The following is a 27137-nucleotide window of genomic DNA, read 5'->3' as shown; positions in this document are numbered from 1 at the left end:
AGAACGAGAGAAACAAAAGGCGAGAGCAGAGGGAGAGAGAGATAAAGTCATGCACGCGCACAGCGAGGGAGGGAGGCGAGGAAGTACTTAGAGAGGAGACGCATCATCTGTGCAGTGGTGGAGGCAACATCTCCTCGGTCGCAGTCCCGACAGCGCGGCGGAAAAAAACACAGCGTTTCCCAATTTGTTTCCGAAACTGTTGCTTCGAGACGCCGTCATGTGGATTTACGCGCTGATTTTGGGACTCTTCGTCATTTCTTGTTCTGGTAAGTTTGGCCGAAAAGCAACTGTGCTCGGTCCCTGACGTCTGTGGAGCTGGTGCTGAACGCGTTGATTCTGCGCTCCGTGCAAAACAGACTGTCAAACACGAGTTCACAGAGGATTTCTTAATCTAACTTTATTACTTTCTGTTGTTTTTATAGTCTAGTATTCCGTCAATCCATCTGCAATATTAGTCTTTACACTGTATGTGAGGAATATTTGTCTATTGTTTATTTTTCGCGTCTAATACTAACAAGACAGTGTAGTTTAAGTGATTCATAGTAACATTTCTTGAGTTGTCCACTCCAGCTGGTGTGACGAGATGAAAACAATGTTTTTAGTTTGATCCAGCAGAGGCTTTTTCACCTCAACTCTTGCTGTAGTGCGCATTACACCGCAGAGGGACGCATTAAGACATACATTATCTGTCTGGATCGGGAGATAAATACACTCTATGATAAAGTGAGTGGATACACTAACCCACTGTCCCACAAAATGACCCATATTAAAATCAAATTAGTGGTTCAGTCATCCTGTATAGTCCTAACAGAGTGCGATTTTGCGGCTCATTGCGTGTAGGCGCTCAGGCAGACAAACTGCCGAGCCGGTGGAGTCAAGTTGAGGATCGGACAAACATGATGCCTCCGGTCCTCTGTGATCCTCAGGTTGTCCACCACACCAGCAAACAGTAAATACCCACTCTGATGTCTGTTTCGATTACATGACGCGTTATTTCAAGAGTCGACAGGCTTTCGGGCACTTTTCCAACAGAAACCATCAGATTAAGTTTTTTTTTTTTTTCTTCTGTTTTGATAGAAGCTCTTGAATCGACTGAAGTGCATATAGCTTCAGCAGAGAGTAGGAGGAGGAGGCATGAGTTTGCTGTCTAAATGTAAATGTATAACTGGCTCTTTGATTTATGCAGAAAACCTGCCAACAACGTAAGGAAAAAAACAGTGTCTCTGTGTTTGTGTGCGTGTAAGTTTGTGTGTCAGCCCAGGTTTCATTGGGGGCAGTGATAAATGACTGTGCATCCTATTAGCTGCTGTAGATTAATAACAGTTAAAGTACACTAATTCACATATTGGGATGCAGTTGCCCGGTGTTCTCAGTCTCATTAGCAGATTGTGCACACTGTCTCTTCAGACCACAGATAGGGGTTTGCTGAAGTGTTTGTGTGCATGTTTAATAATAATAATAATAATTTTTCAATTCTCCTTCCTTTACATTGAAAGAAAACAGTAGGAGAGACCAGGATGGTAGTAACATATTTTGTTTGAGCATCAATAACCCAGTGGTTGTTCATTCTTGACCTCTCAAACTTTAATACAGGGTACCAATACTTAAATAAAAGTCATTTGGACATCAAATACAAAATCACAGTTACTGCAAATACAAATAGTTACGCTGTTAAAACTTACCCCACGACTGGTGTGAGTTGTAACACTAGCGGAGTTAGATGTAACATTGAGAGATAATTTGCTGAACTGATATAAAGAATAAATAGTTTTGACTGAAGTGACTAAAAGTGACTAAAAGTACTTTTATGTGTGTCCTGAATGGGTTATGTGTCACATACAGTCACAGCTGTGGCAAATGTACGTGACTGGCCCCTAGGGTGCAGGCATTGTGGGCCCAGAGCTGACAATGTAGGGACCTGACCCACTCTTCTTTTAGCAGAAATTCTCATCATTTTAACAAACTGTTACAACTATACCCACCCCAGGCAGCCATTACTGATACACACTGATGCAAAGAATCAAATTAAAGTAAGAAATTGCTTCTTTGGGTATTGTAAGTCAAACCATTGTATCTACAATACAATAAATGACTTTCTTACCATAAAATTGGGGGGGGGGGGGTTGCAACAAATCCCACATTACAATACTCCCCAGTCTCCCCTATATATGAAAGGTAATATAACAAACTAATAAAGTAGGCAGACAAATTATTAGACTGCCTGATAAAACTGAGTGCTCATGGACATTTTATGTAATTGTGTATCAGAGGGAAGAAGAAATGCGCTCCAGGACTATCAGAAGACTGATGGTGTGCAACTGATTATCATGTCTCTTGATTCCTCTCACCTGACCAAAAGCAAGAAGCTGAGCATGGCTAAGTGTGCCAAAGCATGCAGCCGCAACAGGAGACTCCCTTTCACCTGCAGGTATGTCTGCTCTTATGATAATATCATTTCAGCTGCAGGTAAGGGAACTCTTTGAAAAGTGATGGTTCCTCAGGTCCCTTAATTATACTTTTGTTTTCACAGGTATAGTGCATGGCTCTCTGACTGGTTTAGCAGGCCTCCTAAGTGCTTTGCATGCTCGTGTAATGGCGGCGTTAATCGCCTTGATGCGTCAAGACGTTACATAAAACTGACCATTATGTACTTCACTCTCTCTCTGTTCTGTCTTGCTCTTTTCCTTTCCTCCTTATTCTCCAGAGCGTTCCTCTATGATCATAAAAACAGGAAATGCCAGTGGCTGTCGTTTGACAGGAACTCGCCAGGAGTTCAGAGCCAACAGGACTTCAACTACCAACTCTATCAAAAGAAAGGTGCCCTCTACTCTTCCACCTCTGTCTCTCTACCAGCTGATACTATGGTGTCCCCCATCACCAAAGCTTTCAGAAAAACAAGTCTGTATAGTTTACAAATTACAATTTATATAGTCTAACTGTAGCTCAATTTATATAGTCTCAGTTCAAATAAGCAATAGTGCTTTAGTGTATTCCTTCAGTGTAAAAATGAAAAAGTTGAGAAAACTCAAAATTTCAATTCAATTGTTGAGTTTTGAGCCCAACTCAAATGCTTAAGTTTTGAAAAAAGTTTTATTGATTAATCGTCTTTATTTTCCAATCTTTAGATAAACTTGAATCTGAAGAAAAATCTCCTCCTGCTTCTTTTTAACTCGATAACTCACTGTGACTTTGCCTGTGAAAATGTGAACACATAATTTTATCTGATTTCACTGAGAGTCTGACCCAGTGGCAGGCAGTAAGAACAACTATAGAGGAATAACCATCTGTGGATGGTCTCTTTAAGTTACGTAGATCACAAAGAGGCATCAGAATTAAATTGACACTATTTCATAACCAGTTAAAAACTTGTTGTAATAGCTTTAATATTTTCAATTAAAACCATTTAATTTTCAGGCACCGAAATAATAACAAATAAGGTTCACAGCTTGCTGTGACCAATTTTTGATTATTATTTATTTTTATTTTTTGTAGTTTCTAAAACTCAAAGATTCAAGTTTATCTAAAGACAAAAGGGAAATTATTTAAATTAAAGATTAAAGTCAGCAAAACTTTTTTTTTTAAGTTTATTTCTAAACTCAAAAATCTATTGCAGTTAATTGGCTTGAAATTTTGTGGTGTCTCAACTTATTTTCTCACAGTGATTTTGTTTTAAATATGCAGAAAAATGTTCTAACTCTATTTTCACAGTGATTCTAACGTTTATTCCCTCAAGAGAAAGACAAGGAAGGGCAAGGACTATTGTCATGTTTATTGTGTCGCAGCACATTATGGTTCATTTTCTGTCATTAAGCAGTGCTTGTGTAAACGGTGGAAACCCCCACCCCACTCGACTCTGGCCACAACAGTGAACGTGCAAGCTGTGTAGCCTACTTTACTGGATCCAAATGTTTAGCAGAAGATTAGGAAAACAGATTCGGCTTTTGGCATTGTTGCAGCCTTGTTAAGCTCCGCATTATAGCCGAACATCTCTTTCTGTCTGTTTTCTTCATCATCCATACTGGCTCTGTCTGTGTACACAACACTGTGATCAGGTGGTTGGCTCGTCTCACTTGCTCATTCTGTTGTACTGTCATTTTGTCTTTCCTCATCCTCCCTCTGTCTGACTCTTTTTTCAGACTATGTCAGGGAGTGCATTGTGGGTACAGGTCAGAGCTACAGGGGGCGGAGGTCAGTGACAGCGAGCGGGATCCTGTGCCAGGCCTGGGCCTCTCCCATCCCTCACGAACACAAGTAAGAATCTGTATTTTCACCACAATGTCAAACAAAGTAGCGTAAAAGCTGCTTCTTACTATTAGTGTTGGCCTGTGATGCAATTAGCTAGTAGCTGGGGGCGAGTCTGTGCATGTGTGTATGTGTATATGAGTATGATATATTAGGGGTTGATTAGGCTCGTGGGAGCAGTCATTCATCAGAACTGACCTCATTGTAACGCTTTACAGAGTCACAGATCATTTCCTGCCGTGAACCTACTGTTTATCTAGGTGTGTGTGTGTGTGCGTGTATGTGTGTTTTACTGGGATTAGGATCATATCTAATATGCAGCTTTTGGTTAAGCTGTAGGTACATTCCCCAGCTAAATTCTCAGATAAAGCTCATTTTCCAATATGCAGGCAGACTCTCTGATACAGTGTAGATCCCAAAAGAAGAAAGAGCCAATTAACTGGAGTTTAAAAACAAAGGATGCGAGTGAAGCAGTGCCTTCTATAGGATTATGAATGCTACATTAGCACTGATCTGTAGTAATTGCCTGGTAAGCAACAAGATAACAGCATTTATCCTTTACAAAACTGTCTCAGAGTATTAAGTCTCACATTAAGTCTAGTGTAGATGTAGTTTATCTTAAAGTATAGGCCTATTTACTGTACTAAATCGTAAAATAATCATGGTATGTCATCAGAGATTAAGAAAACATGCAAAGTTGAAATACTGGCTTCTTTGACAACCACGCTACAGCCAGTATGTTCTCCTGTGAAATTCCTATTCTGGTCTGAGACATCTGTTTTTGTTTGCCCATTTCATGTTTATTTGAGTCAAAATCAATGCTGAATGTTGCTGAACATGCTGCTTATTAGTTGTTAGAAATCATCAATTATCTTTTAGAAGGTGGAGACAAGTGTTTAACTGAATATGTTAATGGAGTGAGGCAGGCAGTAAGACAGGCAGTCACTGAACTCCAACACCAGTGTACATTTTAGGAACACTGGGTTTTTGTTGTGGGGTTAACAGGCTCAACTTTACAGTGACATACAGCTGACAGAGTTATAAACAGCTAATCAATTTACAGTGTGGGACTCGCCGTCATTTGTCATTGTCAAACTCTTGTATGATGTTGCGCTTATCTTGCCTGGTAGGTTTAATGTTCCTGCTGCCTGCAGGCAACCCGCCTGGGTTTAGAGTTTGGGTAAGAGAGGCGGGGGTACACAGCTTGCTTCAAACCATAGATTGTATATTAAATAAGGATTTAACAATTTAATATACCATCTATAGCTCCATTTTGTATTTGGATGGCAGTAGTCATTTTTGAATGCCAGGGTCTTACATATTGCCCCTTTAAGTGACATCATGAAACATAACAATATAACACAAATGACTCTACAGCCTAAAAGAAAATACACTGCATGGCGTCCACTTAAAAGTATTCAAAGGTTTACCTTTGGAAAAGACACACAGTATATCATCTTCTCCCATTATTGTCAAAGTCTCATTTCTGTGGTGACTATGCAGTGCAGTATTTTGTGTCAAGGGGCTGCAATTCTGGAAAAATACTGAGAACTGAGGAGGAAATGCCATGAAAATAAGGAGAGTTTATCTTGTGCCAGATATTAATAACCATCAGAGAACTTTAAACACGACACCTCATCTCAGGCCCTTTTTTTTAAATCTCTGAACCTCACGCTACCTCCTTCCTTCTCCACTCCCCTCTCCTCAGAGATATTAAATGACTTTGAAAGGCTTTGTAGTGAGTTGTCGCCGCAGCAGACCAATCAAAGAGGGCAGCGTCCGTTTGTACCTCCAGTGAACCTGCTTTATCAGCCCGCTATTAATGTCTCTGTAGATCAGGTAATTAAACCCAGAAGCTTTGTATGTTTTATCAGTCAGCTTACAAGCATGGGAAACTCTGACTGACACACTCACACACACACAGAAGAACAAATTGCATTTTTATCAGTGAAAGGTTTGTCCTTTTTTGATTGTCCAGTGAAGGCCTTCTCACGTCTGTCCCTGTCATTACCCTCTCCAAGAGAGAGACCGCTTCAGAACTTTATCTTTTCATCATCATGTGGAAAAACACAGCTTGAGTCAAAGACCTCGCGAGGTTCGCCATTGCAACTGGTGACCACAGCCATGTGCTGGCCTGATGTAGAAGATATGAGTCATTTGTCAAAGTGTTTACACTACAATCACAACCAGCCTCATGGAAAACTAACATTGCTTCTACATATTATTGTGTTTTCTCTCATTAATAACATCATGTCATCGATGGACGGTTCAACCTTTTAGCGTTAGCGTAGCCATCAGTCATTTTTACACTTGTTAGTTTTCACAGGTCATGTTGAGAGGCAGGTTTCAGCCTCGACGGCAGCAACGAGCTAAAGCAGCATGAGTGGAGGGTTTGTCATCCTGCCAGAGATAAAAAAGAAACTGTGGCCTTGGATTTTCAAAAAGAGGTTGCTCTGCATGCTAGTCAAAGTATTTGGCAACCTCTCTTGATACATGTGCCTGTTTGTGTAACTGCGGCTCTGCTCCTGACAGATTCATGTCCAAGAGGTTCAGGAAGAAGGACCTGAGAGAAAACTACTGTCGCAACCCAGACAACTCCACCGTCGGCCCGTGGTGCTTCACCACTGACCCTCGACCGCACCTCAGACACCAGGAGTGTGGCATACCGCAGTGTTCACAGGGTAGGCTACACACACGGACACACAAAATATATCCATCTGAGTGGGCATTCGTCTTAAAATAATGCCCATTTCATGTTGCAAATTGCCTCACCAATTAAAGCTTGATAGTCTGAAATGAGCTGCAGCAAATTAGGCAATCACATAGTGCCTTGGACTAAGCAACACTGGCTTTAACTGTGCTCCACTCTACATCTGTCTGCATATATGTGTGTGTGTGGGGCACAGTTTTTTTTTTTTTCTGAGGCCAGCTGCAGCTGTTTCCAGGTGTGTGGTTCAGTTTATGCTGTCCTCTCTCATTCCATCAGATTCAGCTTTCGTAAATGGTTTGAACCTAAAGAGGCTGGTGTTGGAATGTTAGAGGATATTAATCCCCCGTTGTCTCCTATAGATGAATTGTTAAGATATTTTATCCAACATAGTAGAAAGCTGTTGAGTTTGAGTTATGGGCTTGTATAAGGGAAACTTTGATATTTATCTGGCTGCGATGAAAGAAAAAGACTTTCCCATCAGTGTTTCAGCCTCCATGTTATATCACACAATATTACTGTCAGGCACGGACGTCTTCCTGAAGACGGGGATGATAATGACCTCTGTTATCTAATCCCTGGGGATTGGTGCTGTCAGAGGGGTTGTTTCCTTTGCATGTATGACACCGGCTCACGTTAATGAGGAACCAGGCTGTAGGTCGATAAGACAGGATGGGAATCCTTCTTGCTCTCAGGCTCACATATGGTGTCCCACTGGGTTATCGCGAGTTGTACAACAGAGATAATGACTTTTTATTTTGATAGAATGCCTGCGCACATTCAGACAAAAATGACTTGGAGGGCTTCTCCAGAAATTAGCTGGTCCTAATAGGAAACATGCACACAGACACGCAAGCACGGCGTGTGCAAAACACACACGCACATGCAGCCAGCGGTACCAAATGTGCTCTGTCATGACAGCAGTGGACTTACAAACATCTGTTTCTAATCTGTATTTCTCTGTTGTTTACACTAGACAGTGTGTACTACTCACTATGCAACAAAAGGTGCCTTTACTACATCAAAGAGATCCTTGCCTTTGTTGGTGTGACACATAATATGTGCTTCAGTACATTAAGTGTATTTATACTCTATATATTGTCTAAACTTAAAGGACCAGAATGAAGGATTTAGTGGCATCTAGTGGCAGTGGTGGAGGAACTAGTCAGATCTTGTACCATTTTATGCTGATATACACATACTGTGTTCATCCCTTTAATGTTGCAGATGGTAAAAGTGGAGCTAATGAGGTAGAATCAGTAGGATTTGTCTAAGCTGTTTGTGAATGCACTTGGAAGACACCAAGAAGTCACATACCAATGTTTTGAGTTGGTAAAATGTCCCAAGCACAGAGAAAAAATGAGAGAATAAGCAAATATAGGCAGAGGGCAGAGTCTCTGCAGACACAGACACCACCACACACTTCTAGTAAGTCATAAGTGATCATTAAAAGGAATTGTGTTTATATGAGTCTATACATTTATTATATAAATGTTGGATATTAGATTTACAAAGTACTTTAGAGCTTTACAGCTTAATCTTTTGTAACACATCCAAATTCTGTCATGTTCAGATAACATTTTTTCCTTCACAATACTGATATTGATAAAAATGTATCACTATTTTTAACAGTTTACCATATACTACTAACCCTGAATGGATGTGATACGATGGTTGTCATTGTTGTATGGCCTCGTTAAATCATTTGTAAAAAACAGACAAATGAACAGAGAATAAATGCCATAGAGTGTGACCTTGCCATCCTGGAGGGAAAAGAGTGGCATGCGTGATACTGCTGTGAAGTTGCAGGGTCCCATTTTGAGCAAGTGTGTGAGTATATGCACTCAGCACCAATAACAACAATACCAGCTTTTTAGGCTATATTGCAGGGAACTACCAAAATAATTTATTTTCTGGTTATATTTTGTTTTAATAACCATAATCTTAAAAGTAAGTTCTATGTTAACCTTTAAAATAAATGTAGTGCGGCAGAAAGTACAATATTTGCCTCTGACATGTAGTGTAGTGAAGTATAGAAGTACAGGTACCTCAATTCTTATTTACAGGTGATTTACACTAATGAAAACATTCTTGTTAATACCATGTTCAATTTCTGGCATGTTCTGCCAATAGATCCCTGTAAATCATACACAATGGACCTTTGAGGGAGATCTGACGAGTATTTATGATAGGCTTTGTTGCAAAATGTTGCATCACCACTTTGGGTCAGAAAATTATGACCTAAAATGTATTAAAGTGAATGATCCATTATGCTGAAGTTTATTGCTTTGTCAACTCATAACTACACTACTAAAAGTATAATGATTTATTTTCATTCTGTGCTCTCAGTGATTCAGCTGGGTCTTTTTTCTTGTCTCATTGTGACAGTAATGACCCACCAAAACAGCAAACAGAGGATAGTGAATTTTTGATTTAGTGTTTCTAAGCTGTTTCTGTGTGTGTGTGTGTGTGTGTGTGTGTGTGTGTGTGTGCGTGTGTGTGTGTGTGTCATTGCTTCACAGTTGAGTGTATGAACTGTAATGGGGAAGATTACAGAGGACCCATGGACCACACAGAGAGTGGAAAGGAATGCCAGCGTTGGGACCTGGATGGACCACACGAACACCTGTACCACCCCAAGAGGTAACACACACACACACACACACACACACACACACACACACACACACACACACACACACACACGTGCATGCATCTTAATCACTCAGCATCACACTAAATTGTGCATGCTCAATCACACTTAAGCCCACACACGGATACCTATAATTTAAGAGCAAAAAGCATGACAATACCTCATGTAATAATAAGTTCATAAAGTAATTTCTTGTGACTAACTCTGCAGTTGGCCAGTGTGTGTTTCCCCTAAGGAATGCTATCAGAATCCAGTGTGTAATTGTGTGTTTTTAGCAGCACTATGCTGGGAAAACTCTTCATTTTGACTTAATTGGCCCAAATTCCTTTAAGCTCTCAGTAAATTATAAAGTAGACTCGTGTCCAGCCGTGAGATAAACTAATACCTATGTTAGAGAAGCCATATATTTTTGTCAGTATTAGTATTCCTTACATGATCTTTGATTGTGTGTGTGCATGTGTGTTGTGTGTGTGTCTGTGTCAGGAGAGCGTTCCAGCTAGTCAGATGGCAGGTGGTCTGGATTAGTGGGGACTCGTTAACACATCCTTAATCATCCCAGTGTTTGTGTAAACGAGGTCCCAGACTGCTCATAGCACTAATGTAATGAGAGGGTCCCACAGCCTGATACTGCGCGCCTAGAAGCTGGAGGCCTGGAGGGATGTGGGACTCTGGGATGACTTACTGTCGAACACCTGTAGCGGTGCAGCCTATTATCTTCCTCACTCCCCTGAGCTCTGAACAGATTCACAGATGGAGTCCTTGCACCATTCCTAGTTATTAATGCTTCTGTTGCGTGCGATGGTGAATTGTCTCTCCACTTCTGCTCTGTTCTGCTATGGATGCAGAGGGGAAAATAGATAGATGATTTCTCTTTTCTGGCGCCTCTGGGCTTTAAGAATGATGTGACAATTAGTGTTTTATGCTGCTATTACTTGGCAATTCTGAAACTTGAGACTTGCTTGACTAACACTGATAAATAATCAGGGTCATATAAGCAGTGAAAATATGTGCACACATTATCAACTAACATAGCTGCATGCTCTTGACTTAATTAATGTAAATCTTCTCAAGACATGCCATTGTACCCCTTTCTGTGCTGTTTCTGAGCAATGGTTTTCATTAATGTTAAAAGTAAAACTCAACTTTCATTACCACTGAGTAATTTAAATGTGAAAACTATTTAAATATTATTTAATATTTAAACTTAGAGCAGGGACTCAACTTGACCTGAATTATAGGAGGGATTCAACTTGAACTGCTTGATTCTCACAGCAGGAACTCGTCTTGAATTATAAGGGGGGCTCATCCTGAAAGGAAATCATAGAAAGGACTCAATTTGACTCGAATTATGGGAAGAATTCAACTTAAATTGCTTGATTCTCACCACAGTAACATGGGCCTTGCTTGAATTATAGCAAGGACTCAACTTAACTTGCTTGAACAACAGGAGAGACTCAAAATTGCAGGGACTCAGCTTGACTTCAGTTTCAGGAGAGACTCAACCTGACTTGCTTGATTTAGAGGAGGAACTCAACTTGACTTCACCTCAGTGAATCTCACCATCACAACACTGTGATAGTTGTTTGTGCTCTGCTTTTCATTCCTATATAGTTTTTGTCTATACACTAAGATTGTTGTACTGCATGTTTTGCATTAGGTACCCTGACAAGGGCCTGGATGATAACTATTGTAGGAACCCAGACGGACGCCACAGACCCTGGTGTTTTACCACGGACCCAAACACACCCTGGGAGTACTGCGACATCAAAGTTTGTGGTAAGCATGCATGTTTGTTTGCGTGTGGTTGAATGCATTAACATTTGTCATGCATGTTAAGTGGGTGTGTTTGTATTCTGTACTGGTCCATGAAGTGTGACTGACTGGACCACAATTTACAACTTCCTGTACCTTTAATTTTACCACTCCTCTCCTGTTCGCTGTTTAATACTGTGGGACACACACACTCACACACAGCCCCTCTTAGGCTTGGCTCTCTGTTATGTCTTCTCTAATAGCCAGAATGTTTATTTTTCCCCCTGCGCCACTGGCCTGCTGTTTATTGTTCTATGCCAGCTCTTATGTGTGATGGTCAAACTGCAGAGGGCTCAGTTACTGCTCCATATTAACCTCTTGTTACACACACAGACACAACACCGGGGTCACACACACACTACAAGCAGATTGCTTTCATTACACCTCATACACTTAGTTTAAGCAGTGTGATTGAAGAGCTCAGTGCATGTGTCACGTCTGGCCTGGCGCTTGTGTTTCGTGCGTTTTTACACTTGAGCCAGCAGATACAGATGACCTATAATCAGCGAAGAGCCACACAGGCAGCCACTGTGGTCCTCGAGAACATAAAACAGAGAGAGGACTGGTGTTATTGTTGGGCTCAGCTTCTCTCTCCTGAGCCTGTGACTGGCCTGTTTGCCTGCAAGAATCATCAGCAGTCCTGGCACCATGTTTACTAGATGGCACCGCTCCATGTGGACCCAGTGATTCACTGTTCCCCCCTACTCTTTCCCCTCTAAAAGTTGCACTCGCTCCCTCTCTCTGATATGGGAGTTTGTTGGGAACAGACCAAGTTTACGACCCAGTTAGTCTTAATCAAAACAAGGCAGAGAGGAGAGAGCAAGAGACAGAGAGACAAAGTGTTCTTTTGTCAAAGCCTGCTCCTTTGTTTACTGTCACAACTGGTGCATATCTATTTTTAGACATATTGTATGGGTAGAAAATGTCTGTTTTAGAGTCTTGAAGATCTGCAGCGCAACACATTGTTGGATACAATCACGCACAATGTTCAGGCTAATGAACTTGTGTAACTCGAGTGTAATGAGCAGCGCTTTTATAAAGAAAAACAGAGCAGATAAGATTTCCTGCCTTGTTTTTCCAAATTTGGCCGTATCTGCCTCATTATACTGTAGGTCCTCTAAACCCGTAGAGAGGAGGGAGCTATTCTGTGGAGAGCAGGTGGTCAAAACATCGAGGCTGTTCAGCTGTTCATCATTTTAAACGCGCTGTCATACTGAATATTTCCTCAGTGCTAAATCATTATTGTTTATAACTGTTTGTACATGTACTACAACAACCTGATTATATTCAAATAAAGCAAAGTATTTGCAGCTCTCATGCAAACAATTTAAGGGTGAGGGTGTGGACTGGAACTTTTTTGACCAGCGGATTTGTGCATATCTTGGTCTTTAACAATATTGACCATTTGGTGTTGACAGTTGGGCAATAAAATCCTGCGTTATTTGATTTTTTACGACTGTAATCAGGACCTCTATATCACATGTGTGAGTGGGAGAAATAATATTAGAATGACAGGCAAATGGAAAAATGCGTGATGTGTTATGCGTGTCAGAGTATTATTAAATAATCCAATCTAATCGGGTTCATCAAGGTTTCAGGGCAGTGCCACAGTTCATCTAAAGTTCGGCTTGCTCTTACAAAGTTCAGTTACCTCCAACTCTATCTGCAGTTCCAGTCCTTGTTTCCCACATCTCTCCATCAACCATTTCAACCAAACTTGGCTTTTTATCAGTGTCTTTGGCTTTCTCGTGCAAATCAGAACATAAATTGGGTCCTTGTCTATTTTGGTACAATCACATGTGAAAATTCTTGCTGATGTTGAATTTGGGGTTGCCTATAGAGACTGTAATCATAGGGTGTCTGCTGTTTAGTGTGTTGTCCTGCATTACTCAGTTGTTCAATATTTGTTGAAGGAAATTCATTCAAATCATTAAATGCAGAGATTCGTCTTTATAGGTTTGGTTAATGCCTGTTTCCATTTATAGGATCTGCTTTAGTCTGATTTTTATCCATGTGTTAATTGCGTACATCTGCTTCAAAGGCCACTGAGTGGGTGTCTTTGAGAAAAGACCGGCATGGCAGTGAATGTGGAAATATAAAGCTTGTTATAAGGGGTGGTGATGAAACACCTTTCATGTTTTGACTATCACACCACGAGATCTAGAGCCTGAACTATTGTATTTGCTTTGTTTTTTTTGTTTTTTTTTATTACCCTGTAAAATTTGCATATGCTTGTGTTGCTGGAAAAAGCTGAATAACTATGTTAATGTGTGTTTCTGACATGGGGTTATATAAGGTACCTTTCCATGATCAGTGTTACCATTACCTCCTGTAGATAGATATCAGCTTGCCCTCAGTTTGGAGAAGCAGCAGGACTACCCGGTCAGCAACAAAATGGATTTTAACCACCTAAAAAAAAGGCTCAACTAAAAAAATCGCTTTAAGTGCATGTTATGTTGAGAATGTTTTCACCACTTTATCTTGCCATCAGCCAGCCTTTTTCCAATGGGAAAGAGTCATTATATTAGTACACTTAAACAGATTTTTTTTTTAGTGGACCTTCTTTTAAGAGTCAAAATATGTATTGCTGCTGACTCTGTCCACAGCAAGACATTCCTTAGCTTCCTATGCCTGTGCTCCTGCCGCTTCTTCAAACTGGAGGCTCATCAACTGCCATCTACTGTAGCTTAGACTGTATCCTGAACTATTCACATGTTATGTGAGGGAATATCATTTTGCTGTATGCTACCTTGATTAGCATCACCCTACCCTTAATATATTTTTTTTCACTTTTACAGAATCACCTCCTAAAAGTAATGTTGTGGAAACAACCGAGTGTTATCAGGGCAGGGGAGAGGGTTACAGGGGGACTGTAGATGTGGTGCCCACTGGACTCACCTGCCAGCGCTGGGACTCTCAGTATCCCCATAACCACACATTCATTCCTGAAGCCTACCCCTGCAAGTGAGTCAGAGTCTCACATAAGACATGCATCCACTCACTCAACCACCTGCATGCACTTATAGCAGATTACTGGATGACTTTCTCTATGTTTTCCAGAGACCTGAGAGAAAACTACTGTCGGAATCCAGATGGCCAAGAATCCCCCTGGTGCTTCACTACAGACCCAAGAGTCCGCACAATGTTCTGCACCAACATCCCTCAATGCGGTACCCAAAACAAGCCCAGTGGTGAGCAACTCAACAGCTTTATTTGAAACAGCAAGGGAAAGTTGATTTGCTCCACATCCTAAGCAAAAATATTCTGCATTTTCATATTTTGTGGACAGTGGAGTTCACATGAGACTGTAACCACACATATTGGCTTGTAACCACGTCCCTTCTGTCCCTGTGGAGAATCGTAGCCCTATGGGGCTGTGGGAAGGACTGACCACCATGCCTCACATAAACGAACTCTGACAGCAGCTCAGGATCGTCAGGTCTCACTGGACAGTGAAAGATAGAGTGAAAGGATTAGTGATGGATGGGATTCTTTCTGGGGTAGCGAGAGATTTGGAAGCAAAAGATGTAGATCTATGGCTGAGTAGACAAATACAAATTTCCCAAGGGATCTTAGGGATATGTCTTTGAGAATATGCGACCTAGCCATTGGGATTATAAAACCTCCCTGAGGTTGTGTTGTGGTCTGCCCTCAAGGGTTGAATATTTTCCACACAGATATGAGATGCGGGGTAACAGACAGCTTAAAACCTTATTCATGACCTGCGTTTTTCTGAGACGTCATTTTGGATGACGTCTTTGTTTTCCTAGCTTTCCTACATCTTCATCATCATTGCATATTCTATATCCAACGACAGCCATGGTAGGTCAGAAACTAAGAGCTCCTTTTATTGTTCTGCATAAAATTGATCAGTCCTTAGTAGTTTTTAATGGTCTGCAGGGCACGTAGGGCTGTGGTTGTATGGCTTGTTTACTGCGGTTACAAAACATATTCTCATGGGATGGCAGTTTACCATGACTGCCTTAAAAATTAAATTTTACTGGACATTACTGAAGCATACTGTCATAAGTATAGCAGAGCTCCTTTATGGAACAAGGCAGTGAAGTGAAGGAGAGCTAGGACTTGATGATGTTGCTAATAGTGAAGCAGAAACTTAAACTTATCAGCAAGTTGTCAGTGTGGCAGTAAATGTACATTACAGGTCACAGTATATCAGAGCTGATCTAGACCTCCATGGGGCCCTAAGCAAAGTTCTGCTAAAGTTAAATAGAGTAAAATAAACTCAACCTTAAACATCTACAGCATTAACATTAATGCAATAATATTAATCCAGAAACATCAGCCATACATACAGCACTTGACAGGGAACATTTTACTGCAACATGTGATAATATTTCCATACTTTAACTTCAGCAAGGTTTTGTGAATGCAGGACTTTCACTTGTAGTGAAGTATTTATACAGTCTGATATTAGTGCTTTTGCACCAGTAAATGACCTGAATGACTGAATGTCTGTCCCTCTGCAGACAGAGGGACAAGCAGATGGTCTCCACGCAGTTATCGACACACTCTTTTTTGAGCTACAGATTATAAATGCTACTGCACAATGGTGCAGATAGTAGTGTTTCATTCTCACTTTTGTTAGACACAAAGTCACAGAACAGCCCTGGATGTGGCCATAAGCACAACACAGACAGACATACTGCCCAACACGACAGACAGAGAGGAGTGCATCATGCACTGTAAAATATCACATCAACTTTACATTACTGTGAATGCATTACAGCAAACTTGGAAAGGAGAAAAAACACAAGAAAACAGAAAACACAAGTTTACCTGATTACTGTTGACCCCATTGACTCTTGGAGTATTATTTTCTCTTTAGTTCTGCTTCATCCTCTCATCAATGTTGTAAACACTGACAACCACTTTGGCACGAGGGGGAGACGGAGTCTTTGCGTACCTCGCAGAGCCCTACGTAACTTGCATAGTGTGCATATAGGCCAACCTGCTCCTCAGCATATATATTAATAAACCTTAAGTAAGCCCCAAAGTAAGCTGAGTCAGAAGGGCTAATGTTAAGCAAGCATTCTACCTTTGTATTGTTAGCTCCAGTGCAATCTTATCCCCTTCAGAATCTTTGTAATCCCACCTTGAACTGCAGCATTGGTTTTGTAAAGTAAATCCATAACAATAAATCCAACAGTGAATGCCTTCTGTGATAATTTTTTTCATTCTCCCATGTTGAAAACAGTTGTTGTTGAAAACATGTTGTTAGCTGCCCAGTGACAATCCTAAAATGCCTTGGGTTGAGTGTGTCAACCAATAAGAGACTGTGTTCCTGCCTTGTGGGTGTAACAGAGCTGATCTTTAGGTGTATTTATAGTTAAATGCGTTGATCTCAAGAAGAAATAGACCCTTCAAAATGTTTGTGATTTATGATTTGTGGTGATGTTGGTAAGGAGCTCAAACCCTGCAGTAGGCATCATGTGACCACAGTATTGCAGTAATGCAGTTATTGTCACAGCCCTACGCGCAACAATACAGCATGTCAAAGAATGCACAAAAACTATTGTTGTGATGATGCTGGTTTATAGAGGCTTAGTAATGTTGAGTACAGCTTATTGTGAATGCTTTTGTTCAAAGCTGTTTATTCATACAGAAGTGAAGTATGTGTCTAGAATTCCTCTCTCATTTTCTTTCTTCTTTTTCTCTAAATCCAGACTGCTATGAAGGCTTTGGAGAGAATTACCAAGGAGAGCAGTCAAGGACTAGATCAAACCTGCCCTGTGCTCCCTGGAGAGACCACAGCAACAGGTCAGCCCACTGGATCCCTGCTACTTTCTAACCTAATAACTTTCCCAAACTCCACTATGATGTACAAAACAGACCCATGCCATCAATAAACTGCAGACAAGCTCCTCTGCCTAAAATAGAGATCAAGATGTCATACAGAGAACCCATGAGAGAAGGTTTAACACAGTGTAGCGTCTTTTTAAAAGCTCAATGGGATCAAAGGAAAGCGCCGGTAATGAGCAGAAAATATGCAAATTTCATGGGTTTCAACAGGAGAAACAATGCTTGAGAAATTAGCTCTTTGTGATACAAGCCTGTGCATGACAGCTCAGTGTGCAGGGGAATATGTCTGTGTTTTCCAGAACCATGTGTGTGAACCTGAGACGTGGTGGTTAGTGCAGGGCGGCGCCCTATTATTGACCTCTACTTAAGTCTTATTGTTGTTAACGGATCAAGTCAGGCCTCTTGTTTCTCAAAGGAGAAAACGGCTCCTGCGGGTGCCGTGACTAGCCTCTCTAGTATCTCTAAATGGCTGGAGAAGTGTTTCCCTGAAGATGACCTAACTCAGCAGGAATGGCTGCTAGTGATAACTTGGCTGGGGGATATACACTTCACTCCTCACCTTTGACCCTGGACCCCTCCTTTGTAGGAACACTTCAAAGCCAATCAGCTCCACCGCTTGGCTCCTGCCCAGGGGTCAGAAGTCAGGGTTAGGGAGTCACAGTGAGAGCTGGCTGTTATGCTAGCTGCTAGAAATACAACACACACAAACACAGGTTTGGACCTCTGGATCACTGTGATTTGGTACACAGCATCCCTCTCTACACTCTTAAAAATAAGGGTTCCAAAAGGGTTCCTCCTGAAGGGCTGAGGTTACACTTAGAACTATTTACTAGTGGAAAAAAAACCCTGAATGGGTAGTTGATAAAACTCTTGGACTATAAAAGGTTTCTCATCAGAACCCCATGAGTGTGTTCTAGTTAAAACTCTCAGAATATAAAAGTGTTCTCAGTAGACAAAGTGGCCGCATTGTGTAACGCCCTCTGTTGATGACATACTTGATTACAATGCTTCCACTCAAAACTGATGTAAATATGTGCTGGTTCACGAGATAGCACCAAGGTAACAAACAGTTTGGAGCCGGTTCGAAAAACTTGGTGGAAAAAGGCCCTGAAAGAATTAGAAGTGGAACCTGGTTCTAGGTAGCACCTTTATTTCTAAGTCTCCCTTTTTCTTTAGATTTTTCCACCTTGTCGTTCAAGAAATCCAGTGTGGGAAAGATTGTTTGTGGTTTTAAAAGTCTTGAGAGAACACCATCAAGTGTGGGATATGTCTGCAGGAGCATGTATTAAACATGTGCGTGTAGGTGGATGCATACTGTCTCAGTGAGTAATTCTTTTGCAGATTACCTTCTTATCTTGTCCGGAGAGACTCGAGCCTACGCAGCTGTGTAGTTTGACTGTCCAGATCCAATCTGGCTGAATTTGTTCAGCTTTTACTAATAGTAATAAATCACCGGGAAATCCTTTCTGCTTTCATCAACAGGCGAATCATCTGCTTAAAGGAAAAGAAAACTTCATTTTGTTTTGAAAATTGTCTTTGGGGCTTACTGAATGGTGATGAAAGATAAGTTATTGGATCTTTTGTGTTTGTGTGTTTGTACAGTGGTGAGAGGGGCATGCTGATGGCTGGCCTGGAGGGAAACCACTGCAGAAACCCTGATAAAGACAAACATGGGCCCTGGTGTTACACCAACAATTCTGCCATTCCCTGGGACTACTGCAACGTAAAGCCATGTGAGTGAATGGAAGTGTGTGAATGCAATACCTGCACAGATGCACACAATCACACACAGAGACACATGGAGGGAAAACAATCTGTGAGGCCGTGTGAAACTGAAAGTTTGTCATGTCTCTTGATCCAAGATATAACTAGTGTGGATTTGTTTGCACTGTGTCTGGTGGCTGGTCTGTCACACACACACACAGACATACACAGACTCACACACTTTATTTGCAGTGTGTAGATCTGTCTACACTTGCAGGTCAGTGTGTGTCAGAGGAGATTCACAACTCATCCGGAAGACAAGGGAGGGCTCCTTCTAACTATTCCCACATGGACCAAGAGCCAGAGGCATCATGACTGTGTGCATGTGTGTGTGTATGTGTGTGTGAGCATTTGTGTGTTTGCCTTTGTCTTCAATCATGATTCTGTGTTGGGTTTCCAATGCTTCTCTAGCCAATGCAAAATCTTTCTTTACAACATTTTTATTAGCAGGACCACACCAGTGATTTTACATGTTTTAGGCTATTTACCACACATTGCTTCTACTTACTTCACATTACATCACAGCTAATGATTTTTCAAACAATGCTGCTGTATTTTATGAGTGTTACTATATTCTGTGTCTAACTGTTATGCATTTTATCAAAGTTCACTAAAAGAGAGAGTTCACCTCAAAATCAAAATTAAGTATATTTTTGTTTCTGTAAAGAGACACTGCTACTGAATTTTTCAAATTTATCTTTTTGGTGTTTTTAGCACCACAAGCTGAGTGCCATCTAGTACTTTTATACTGGAGAGAAGGCAGGGATGTATTTTGTTTTTGGGGTGAACCGTCTGAATTTTAATGATGTGAGGTAATTTAGTCCAGTCCTGTAAACTGCATTAACATGCAAGAATAATGTAATGCAGACAACAAATTACTCTCACTCTTTACAATGATGGATTACACAACATAAGCAGGTAATTATAGTGTGCTAATTGAGTTTCATACTGTACAGAAATTAATGGAAACAAGTTTCTGGCCTGGAACTAAAGGAAAAGCTACAACATGCAAATGTATAATATAGAACTTTAAAGCCCAGTTCAGACCTAAGATTCACAACAAGACAAGTTGAAACTTGCTACTATTTACAATGTAGCTGTCTTAAATGATTGTCACAACAATCCTGTATGTCTGCTTTTTTGGGCTTTTCGCCTTTATTAGGATAGGACAGCTGAAGATATGACAGGAAAGGGGGAGAGAAAGGGGGGATGACATGCAGCAAATGTGCTGCAGGCAGGAATTGAACCGGCAGCTGCTGCAGAGGACTGATAGCCTTAACACATGGTGCGCACGCCCTACCAACTGAGCTATAGGGGCCTTTTTTTTAGCTGGATATAATTTGTAGGGATGAGGACAGTGAGTAATTTACCACAGTTGCATTTTTAGTATCGATTTAACAATGAAAACATAAATGGTTTGTGCATCAGGAGTCTGGCTGAGCGGAGTTAGCAAAAGGAAGAGTGAATGTGCAACTGTGGGCTGTCAAGGTACAGTCTGAATTAGGTGAGGGAGCACTGGAAATGAGAGAGCCAGTGAATCACAAAAGTACATTTTATGATTGTTTCACATCAGTTATGTTTTTGTCACAAATAAACACCCCTACATATACCCAGATCACTGCACCACCCTGCAGTCAATCACCGTAACGCCTGATTCTGTCTGACTGTGGCCTAAAGCCTTGTGTCATAGAGACACGGCTCTTCCTCAAACACTAATGAGGTGATTCTCTATTTCTTCTACCCAAAAGTCTGCCATTATTGAAGGTCTGTAACTGACTTGACGGGCTGAGCTTACTATGAGCTGATTAAGATTGAAACATTGCCGTATTTTCTAAAACTAGTCGCTGGCGATTCGATAAGCCGGCTCAGATGATGCCATCAGTTGGCCTGAGTCAAGCTAGGATGGGCCAGTTCACACCTGCAACTTTTCCCTGCAGTATTCTGAAACAGTTTCATCTTATTGTGAATCTCTCATCTGAACTGGGATTAAGTCTTGTTACATTCAATCAAAGCCCTCCAGATTTGAAAAAAAAAAGATCATTGCATGACAGACCAACACGAGGGGCCTGGCGGCCACGGCTGTATGAAAATTACACTCCTGTGTGAGGCCGTCTCTTATCTTGTATCAGTTAATACTCCCTGATCCCTTGTTTGTCTCCTCTCCTCTGTGCAGGTGATGCTTCACAGAACTCCATTCCACTGGGTGAGTGTCTCTGTCAGCTCGTCTGTCTGTCTGTATTTGAGAGTGGCTCAGCTGCTGATCTGTATTTGATAGCCTCCAAGGCAAGTAGCAATGGTGTTTTCAGAAGCCTGATTGAGTCCTTTTTATGTCCAGCTATTATGGTACATGATGCAGGACATTACTCTGCCATGGTGGCATCTGGTATGTGTGTTGGTCTGACTGTGTGATTCATTCTTCTGCACGTAATAACTCAAGAACAGAGGATGAACCCCTCAAATTACACTCATGTGATATATAAACATATTTAATAATTACCTTGATTAATGGCCTCATCAGTATAACTGGCTGTGCTTTATATGTAATGATGATTATGGTGGATCATTAGGCAGCTCAAGTGCCTCTTGTATAATGACTGTGTCAATAATATGTCACCATTAATGACAGTATGTCTGTGTCTATGAATGCATATTTATGTCCCAAATTAAACTTATATTGTATGCCATGAGATACATTGAAATATTTCTCTGTGTGTTTCTCTCTATGTGTGTTTGTGTGTCTCTGCTTTTTCCAGGTGAGCTGTCATCTGTGGGGTGTTTTGTCCATAAAGCAACCAGGATTGTGGGAGGAGGTCCAGTGGGCATACCAGACGGCAGCTGGATGGTCAGCATACAGAAAGGGTACAGCGGTGCATTTAATATTCTACACACTGTCCTCTACCACTGAAGAAGAACAGTAGGCCATCCTGCTCGGACCACCCTTGAATTCATAAAAATTCCAGTCGAATTTTTTATTTTTTTTTTTTCCTTTTTCACTTTTGTTTTTCGAGAGCAGGTTTAAATGCAGCTTAGATACATGCATGCAAACATTTGAGAAAATGAGGCTGTTTCTATACGGCTGTAAATACAGTATCAACCTGGATGCCATACATTTAGAATTCAGCAATACTTTCATAATAAAACTGAACTCACCAAATTATAAGAAATTCATAAATGGTCAAAAAGGGCAATTTTAAGTTGTGGAAATCTCAAATTCACTGTATCAATTTTAGTTTAGATAGAAATTTATTAAACTCTTACTTATTCTTTCAACAATGTACCTAACAGCCATTCAAGTCAGAGTTAATCTTATAGCATGACTGTCTATAATATAAATCCTATACATAACTGTATACCAGGGGACCAAGTCTTTCTCTTCCAAGTTTGCACTCAAGTTTCATGTCCCAAGCCATAAACTTTGAGTTTGAAGTCCTTAACAAATCATGACGCCCTCTTCCCAACACAAATTGTCGTTTCAACAACAGCCTTGACTTAACTTTCTCTGTGCAACATCAAAGTAAAACAAGGTATTTTATTTTTGTTAAGTTTTTGTCTCTCTGTCTCTCTCTTTTTTCAAACACAAACAAAATAAACTTTGGTATATTTTTTTTCTCCAACTGGACCTCAGGAACGTGAGCCTTTGTCAACACAACGTTACAGTTCTGAAAAACAGCGAGCAGTGCTCATCATCGACTAGCTACTGATATGTGAGGATACTGAAGTCTGGGCTTACTAAGCCTTTCAAACTGATAACACAATCCTTAAAGAAACACAAACAGCAGACAATGAAAAATGTAATAACAAAAATGTAGGAGTGAATGGAAGCAGGAGTTTAAGTGGCAAGACTATGACACATATAAGGATGTAATGAACTGCAGTGAGTGCTGACAGTTTCCTCTGCTATTAGAGAAGCCGTGCTGGTTTTTCATTAGAAACAATGCCTTGAGGAAACACCACGTCACAATCCATGGGAAAAGTGAACAACACATAGTGTCACAGTTAGGGAAGTCTGTGTGTAAACTGCAATTTCTGTGTTGTTTTTGTATAAGTTTACATTCTGGCCATCAAAAATGTACCAAATTTGGTGGCCAGTGGGGCCACTGCTTAAAAATATTGGTATCTATCCCTGAATGAATCATTGCTGCTAAAGTCCAAGTTGCTTTGCAAGTATTTTAAATTTGTCAAGTCAAGTCTAAAGTCATCAAATTTCTGGCTTGCGTGCAAATCATATGACTCAAGTCAACACCTCTGTCATATATGCTGTCAGTCCAGCATTACCACATCTGTAAAGTTCAAGATGTGATTAATTTTGTGATTCTGGAATAACTTTGTATATCGTTTGTTTTTCATTCAACTACTATGTGTCCCTCTGCTCAAATGTTACACATTTCTGGATTTCTATTAATTCCGTGTGTGCGGTTTTTAACAATGTATCTATTCATATGAGGTGTTTCCCAGCTCTTAGATTTGTGTTTTGTGCTCTTCTCAGGTCGATGCACTGGTGTGGGGGTTCACTGATACGAGAGATGTGGGTGCTCACTGACAGACAGTGCTTCTCCTCATGGTAACTCCAGTGCTTGCTGTTAATGTCATTTATTTGCTTTTGCTTGAACTTTTTTCCTGTTATACCCTCAGTGTATTGAATGTAAGATTTATTTGTTCGGTCCCTATGTATTTCTCTATATTCAAGCATAACCATCTCTCTTCAGTTGCTACCGTCTGCTCGGATCAGTCTGAGCCTGTAGAGAGTAATAAATGTGGAATATTTTATTAAGTATTAAATCTGTCTGTCTGTGCCTCTCCAGTGTTCCAGACCTGAGTGAGTATCGAGTGTGGCTCGGAGTCTCAGATATTCGAGAGGGCGCTCCTGACTTGTCCAAGAGACAGGAAGTCAGCATAGCTCACGTGATATGTGGTCCTGAGGGCTCCAGTTTAGCTCTCATAAGGCTGTCTAAGTGAGTACCTGGAAAAATCATCTCAGAGATATACTGATATATACTGTGTATGTGTTTGTGTGTGATGTTGATCATGCTTTGAATTTGTGTTCATTAAATATGTCCAGGCCTCCCCTTCTTGCAGACAATGTCCGCACAATTCAGTTACCTGTGGCAGGGTGCTCCATCCCAGAAGGACAATTTTGCAAAATGTACGGATGGGGAGAGACCAAAGGTACTGATATTCTATATTCTACATTCAATACAGCTGTTGTGTACATACCTAATCTCCAGGTTTCCCAGATTTGCAGTATATTGAATTTATATTGCATTTCCCCTGCAGAAGTCTGTGTAGTTTTTAATGATATAAGGTGGAGGTGCAAATGTATATTGTAACACAGTCCTCTTTTCAGTAGTTGGTTGTGGCAGAGGTTAGGCCATAGATTCCTCAGCCCTCAGTATTGTTGGTGGGTGGCTTTATACACAGATGGGATTATGGAAGATTGATAATTTTAATAAAAGTTAAAATGTTTCAAGATTTTTGTATAGGCCATTCAGATGCCCCTCCTTGCTCTTGACATATGCTAAATATGTTATTGTACTGTATTATATTTATGTTACAGGAGTTCTACGATACAAAGATGTCATTTGTGTTGCTACAACTAGTAGGCGATTTGTTGATCTTTAAAAGGGGTGTGGGTGGGGGGTTTTCATGGGAGCACTATAGACTAGAAATGAGGAGGCTGGTTCTTTTAAGCAACCCGGATCATTTCATTCACCCGCCACTACTGAACCTACTCATGAACGACTGTCTGCATTTTTTTTAAAGTCACCCTCCAATGCCCCCTCTCGTAACGGGGGGTGGCAGGGTTAACAAAAGTGGTGCATTTTGGTTATTTTGCTATCAGATCGCTTACTGGCTACAACAAAACAGACAGTCCCTTCGCAGTTTTCACCACATATTTGTCCAATCGTTCCACCATTCATACATTTATGTCTCAATGAACCCGCTCAGTGTTGTACTTTTTTTGTGTCATTTTCATTTGCCCCTGCAGTTTAGTAGCAAAAAATACCTAAAACATTGCAACATGCATCACATTTTTTTTTTTTAGAAAAGCTGCCGTGTGGCATTTTAGGCCACAACTCCCCATACAAAGCCTGTGAAATCCTGGTGGGATTGAACATAGGCAATAAAGTACGCCTTATGACTGTTTCAGGCACTGGCCATGATGACATACTGAAGGCAGTCGACCTGCCCATCGTCTCCAATGAGAGGTGTAGAGAGATGCACCGAGGGAACCTTCACATCACCAACACCAAGATCTGTGCAGGAGGCAAGAGGAATGAGGGAGTGTGTGAGGTAAACTGTTACTTCATATCATCATATTCTTTTTCTAGGGAGGTGTTTGACCATTTAAACATGAGGGCAAATAACTGTTTCAGGGATCTGAAGGAAAAGTCTACACTAGAATTCACACGGTGTGCTCAGTCCTTGTTGGTAAACAAGAACAGGCCTTAGACCTCTGGATAAAGTAATTGTTCTCAGTGTGAATTTACAAGAATATTTGCGCCTTGCTTCCACGCAGTGCTTTCAAAGCTTAGTTTGATCCAAATCTCAAACAAATGTTCTTTGAATCTGTAGGCTTAGTATTCAGTCCGTCATAAACAGAGCAGCTGGAGACTGTTGCAGTAAATTTCATCAGCAATCAAAGCCTTGGTTTTGTGGTTTCTTGCTTTGGAAGAGAGCAGTCCATGTTCACAAATACTGATGGTGCTGTCTGTCACTGACAGTGTGAAAGTGCGTTTTGCTTTCATTTAACCCAGTCAAAAATGCAAACAGTGACAATAGCCATTTCTACACCGATGATGCAGAGAATGTGCCATCTTTCTTCTTTTGCAGAGGGATTACGGTGGCCCTCTGGTGTGTCGGGATGGTGACATCAGGGTTATTATGGGAGTGAGTGTCCACGGCAGAGGCTGCGCTCGAGCCAACCAGCCTGGCATCTTCATCAATGTGCCCTTCTACACACAGTGGATCTACAAGGTCTTCAAACACTACCCCAACCCTGAGATCGCCTAGAGACTCAACAGAGAATAAAACAGAACCAGGGGACGATATGAAAAACCTACAGCCTCTACTCCTGTAAATCCATCGGTGCACTCAGGACACCTGGTTTCTATGTTGTTCATACCTACATAGCCCACAGATCAACAAGAACCTGATCTGAGGATGCACTCTAAATAGATGAATGGATGGGGAAACACTGTGAACACATCATAATCAGATACTGATTCTGAGAGTCATTGATGGTAATTATGAAGAGTGAAGTACTGTTCATATCTTAGACAAGAAATGAACTGCTGAAGCAGCTACAAGTAAAGAAGGGACCCTGTATGAATGTTGAATGTTACAGTAACAAAGAAGGATGTCTTTGAGTTGGGAGCAGATCAGGCAAACAGATATTTGGTTGTGTCCATTTTCTTACATTCTTTTGGTAGCAAATCCACCAGAGTGGTATGTGTGCATGTGAATACTCTTGATTCCTGGCATTACTTGAATGTTTTGAACACCAAAGTGCAGTGGTTCAGCAGCTCCCTCAGTAGAGTACATCAATGGGCCACTTCAGAACTATCCAGTGGAAGGCCAATGTTAAGGGCACTCTTACCAAGCATCTCCAGGGGCTTAAATAAAGTGGTCCTTACTGTACATAGTATTTTAATGAGTATATTTGTGACACTCAAAGGTGATTTGGGTCTTATAGATCTGTGACAAGGGAAATGAATGTCGTGGTAGACAGATGTACAGTATGTTATCTACATTTCAGCTTTCAGTCGCTTCTCTGTCTCTTAAAGATGTCAGCTGTGTGGAAATTAGTGATGTAGTAGTCAAGATTGGTCTTAGTTTTGAGACCTCTCAAGACCACTTTTTGAAGGTTTCAAATTTTTACTCAGTTTGCCTCAAAAACTGCATTATATTTCAAGACCAGTCAAGACCACAACTGTGAGGATATCACTAAGTTGCCTGCACATGGTCTGATTTATTTATTTACCAATCTGTTTGCATCCCATCTCATCAAATACATAGTTTTGTCCGCCGCGCCCCTCAGCATCTCATACAGGCACACAAGGTGCGCTTTAGCATCTGTATGAGGGGTTGCCAGACAGCCTTTTCAGCATGTGGTTCATGTTGTGAAATGGTTGCAAAAAA

At 40.9% G+C, this 27137-nt stretch overlaps 1 protein-coding gene across 2 annotated transcripts; it reads left to right on the top strand.

Annotated features, from left to right (window-relative positions):
• On the top strand, positions 1 to 27137 carry hgfb (hepatocyte growth factor b). Of its 2 annotated transcripts, XM_084734029.1 has the most exons (18): positions 6 to 266; positions 2269 to 2428; positions 2705 to 2817; positions 4137 to 4251; positions 6775 to 6923; positions 9472 to 9592; positions 11260 to 11378; positions 14213 to 14378; positions 14475 to 14605; positions 17099 to 17192; positions 18837 to 18967; positions 21172 to 21201; positions 21752 to 21857; positions 23485 to 23559; positions 23801 to 23950; positions 24058 to 24164; positions 25147 to 25289; positions 25830 to 27137. In XM_084734029.1, the coding sequence occupies exons 1-18, from the start codon at positions 218 to 220 to the stop codon at positions 26007 to 26009; spliced, it is 2139 nt and encodes a 712-aa protein (XP_084590155.1). In that variant the 5' UTR covers positions 6 to 217; the 3' UTR covers positions 26010 to 27137. The 2 variants fall into 2 exon arrangements, with proteins under 2 accessions (XP_084590156.1, XP_084590155.1); XM_084734030.1 differs by lacking the exon at positions 25830 to 27137 and having other exon boundaries at positions 1 to 266; positions 24075 to 24164; positions 25147 to 25284.

This window comes from Lutjanus erythropterus, chromosome 13 (assembly GCF_056507025.1).
Source record: "Lutjanus erythropterus isolate fLutEry1 chromosome 13, fLutEry1.hap2, whole genome shotgun sequence".
NCBI classification, from domain to species: Eukaryota; Metazoa; Chordata; class Actinopteri; order Lutjaniformes; family Lutjanidae; genus Lutjanus; species Lutjanus erythropterus.
Note: the sequence above shows the minus strand (reverse complement) of the source record. Positions and strands in the feature narration are given on the sequence as shown.

What these genes read in the sequence shown, in the direction of transcription:
- hgfb (XM_084734029.1), top strand. Translation starts at nt 218, where the DNA reads ATGTGGATTTACGCGCTGATTTTGGGACTCTTCGTCATTTCTTGTTCT. An exon ending in AGACAGTGCTTCTCCTCATG is followed by an intron (nt 23,560 to 23,800) that starts GTAACTCCAGTG and finishes GTGCCTCTCCAG; the next exon opens with TGTTCCAGACCTGAGTGAGT. An exon ending in GCTCTCATAAGGCTGTCTAA is followed by an intron (nt 23,951 to 24,057) that starts GTGAGTACCTGG and finishes AAATATGTCCAG; the next exon opens with GCCTCCCCTTCTTGCAGACA.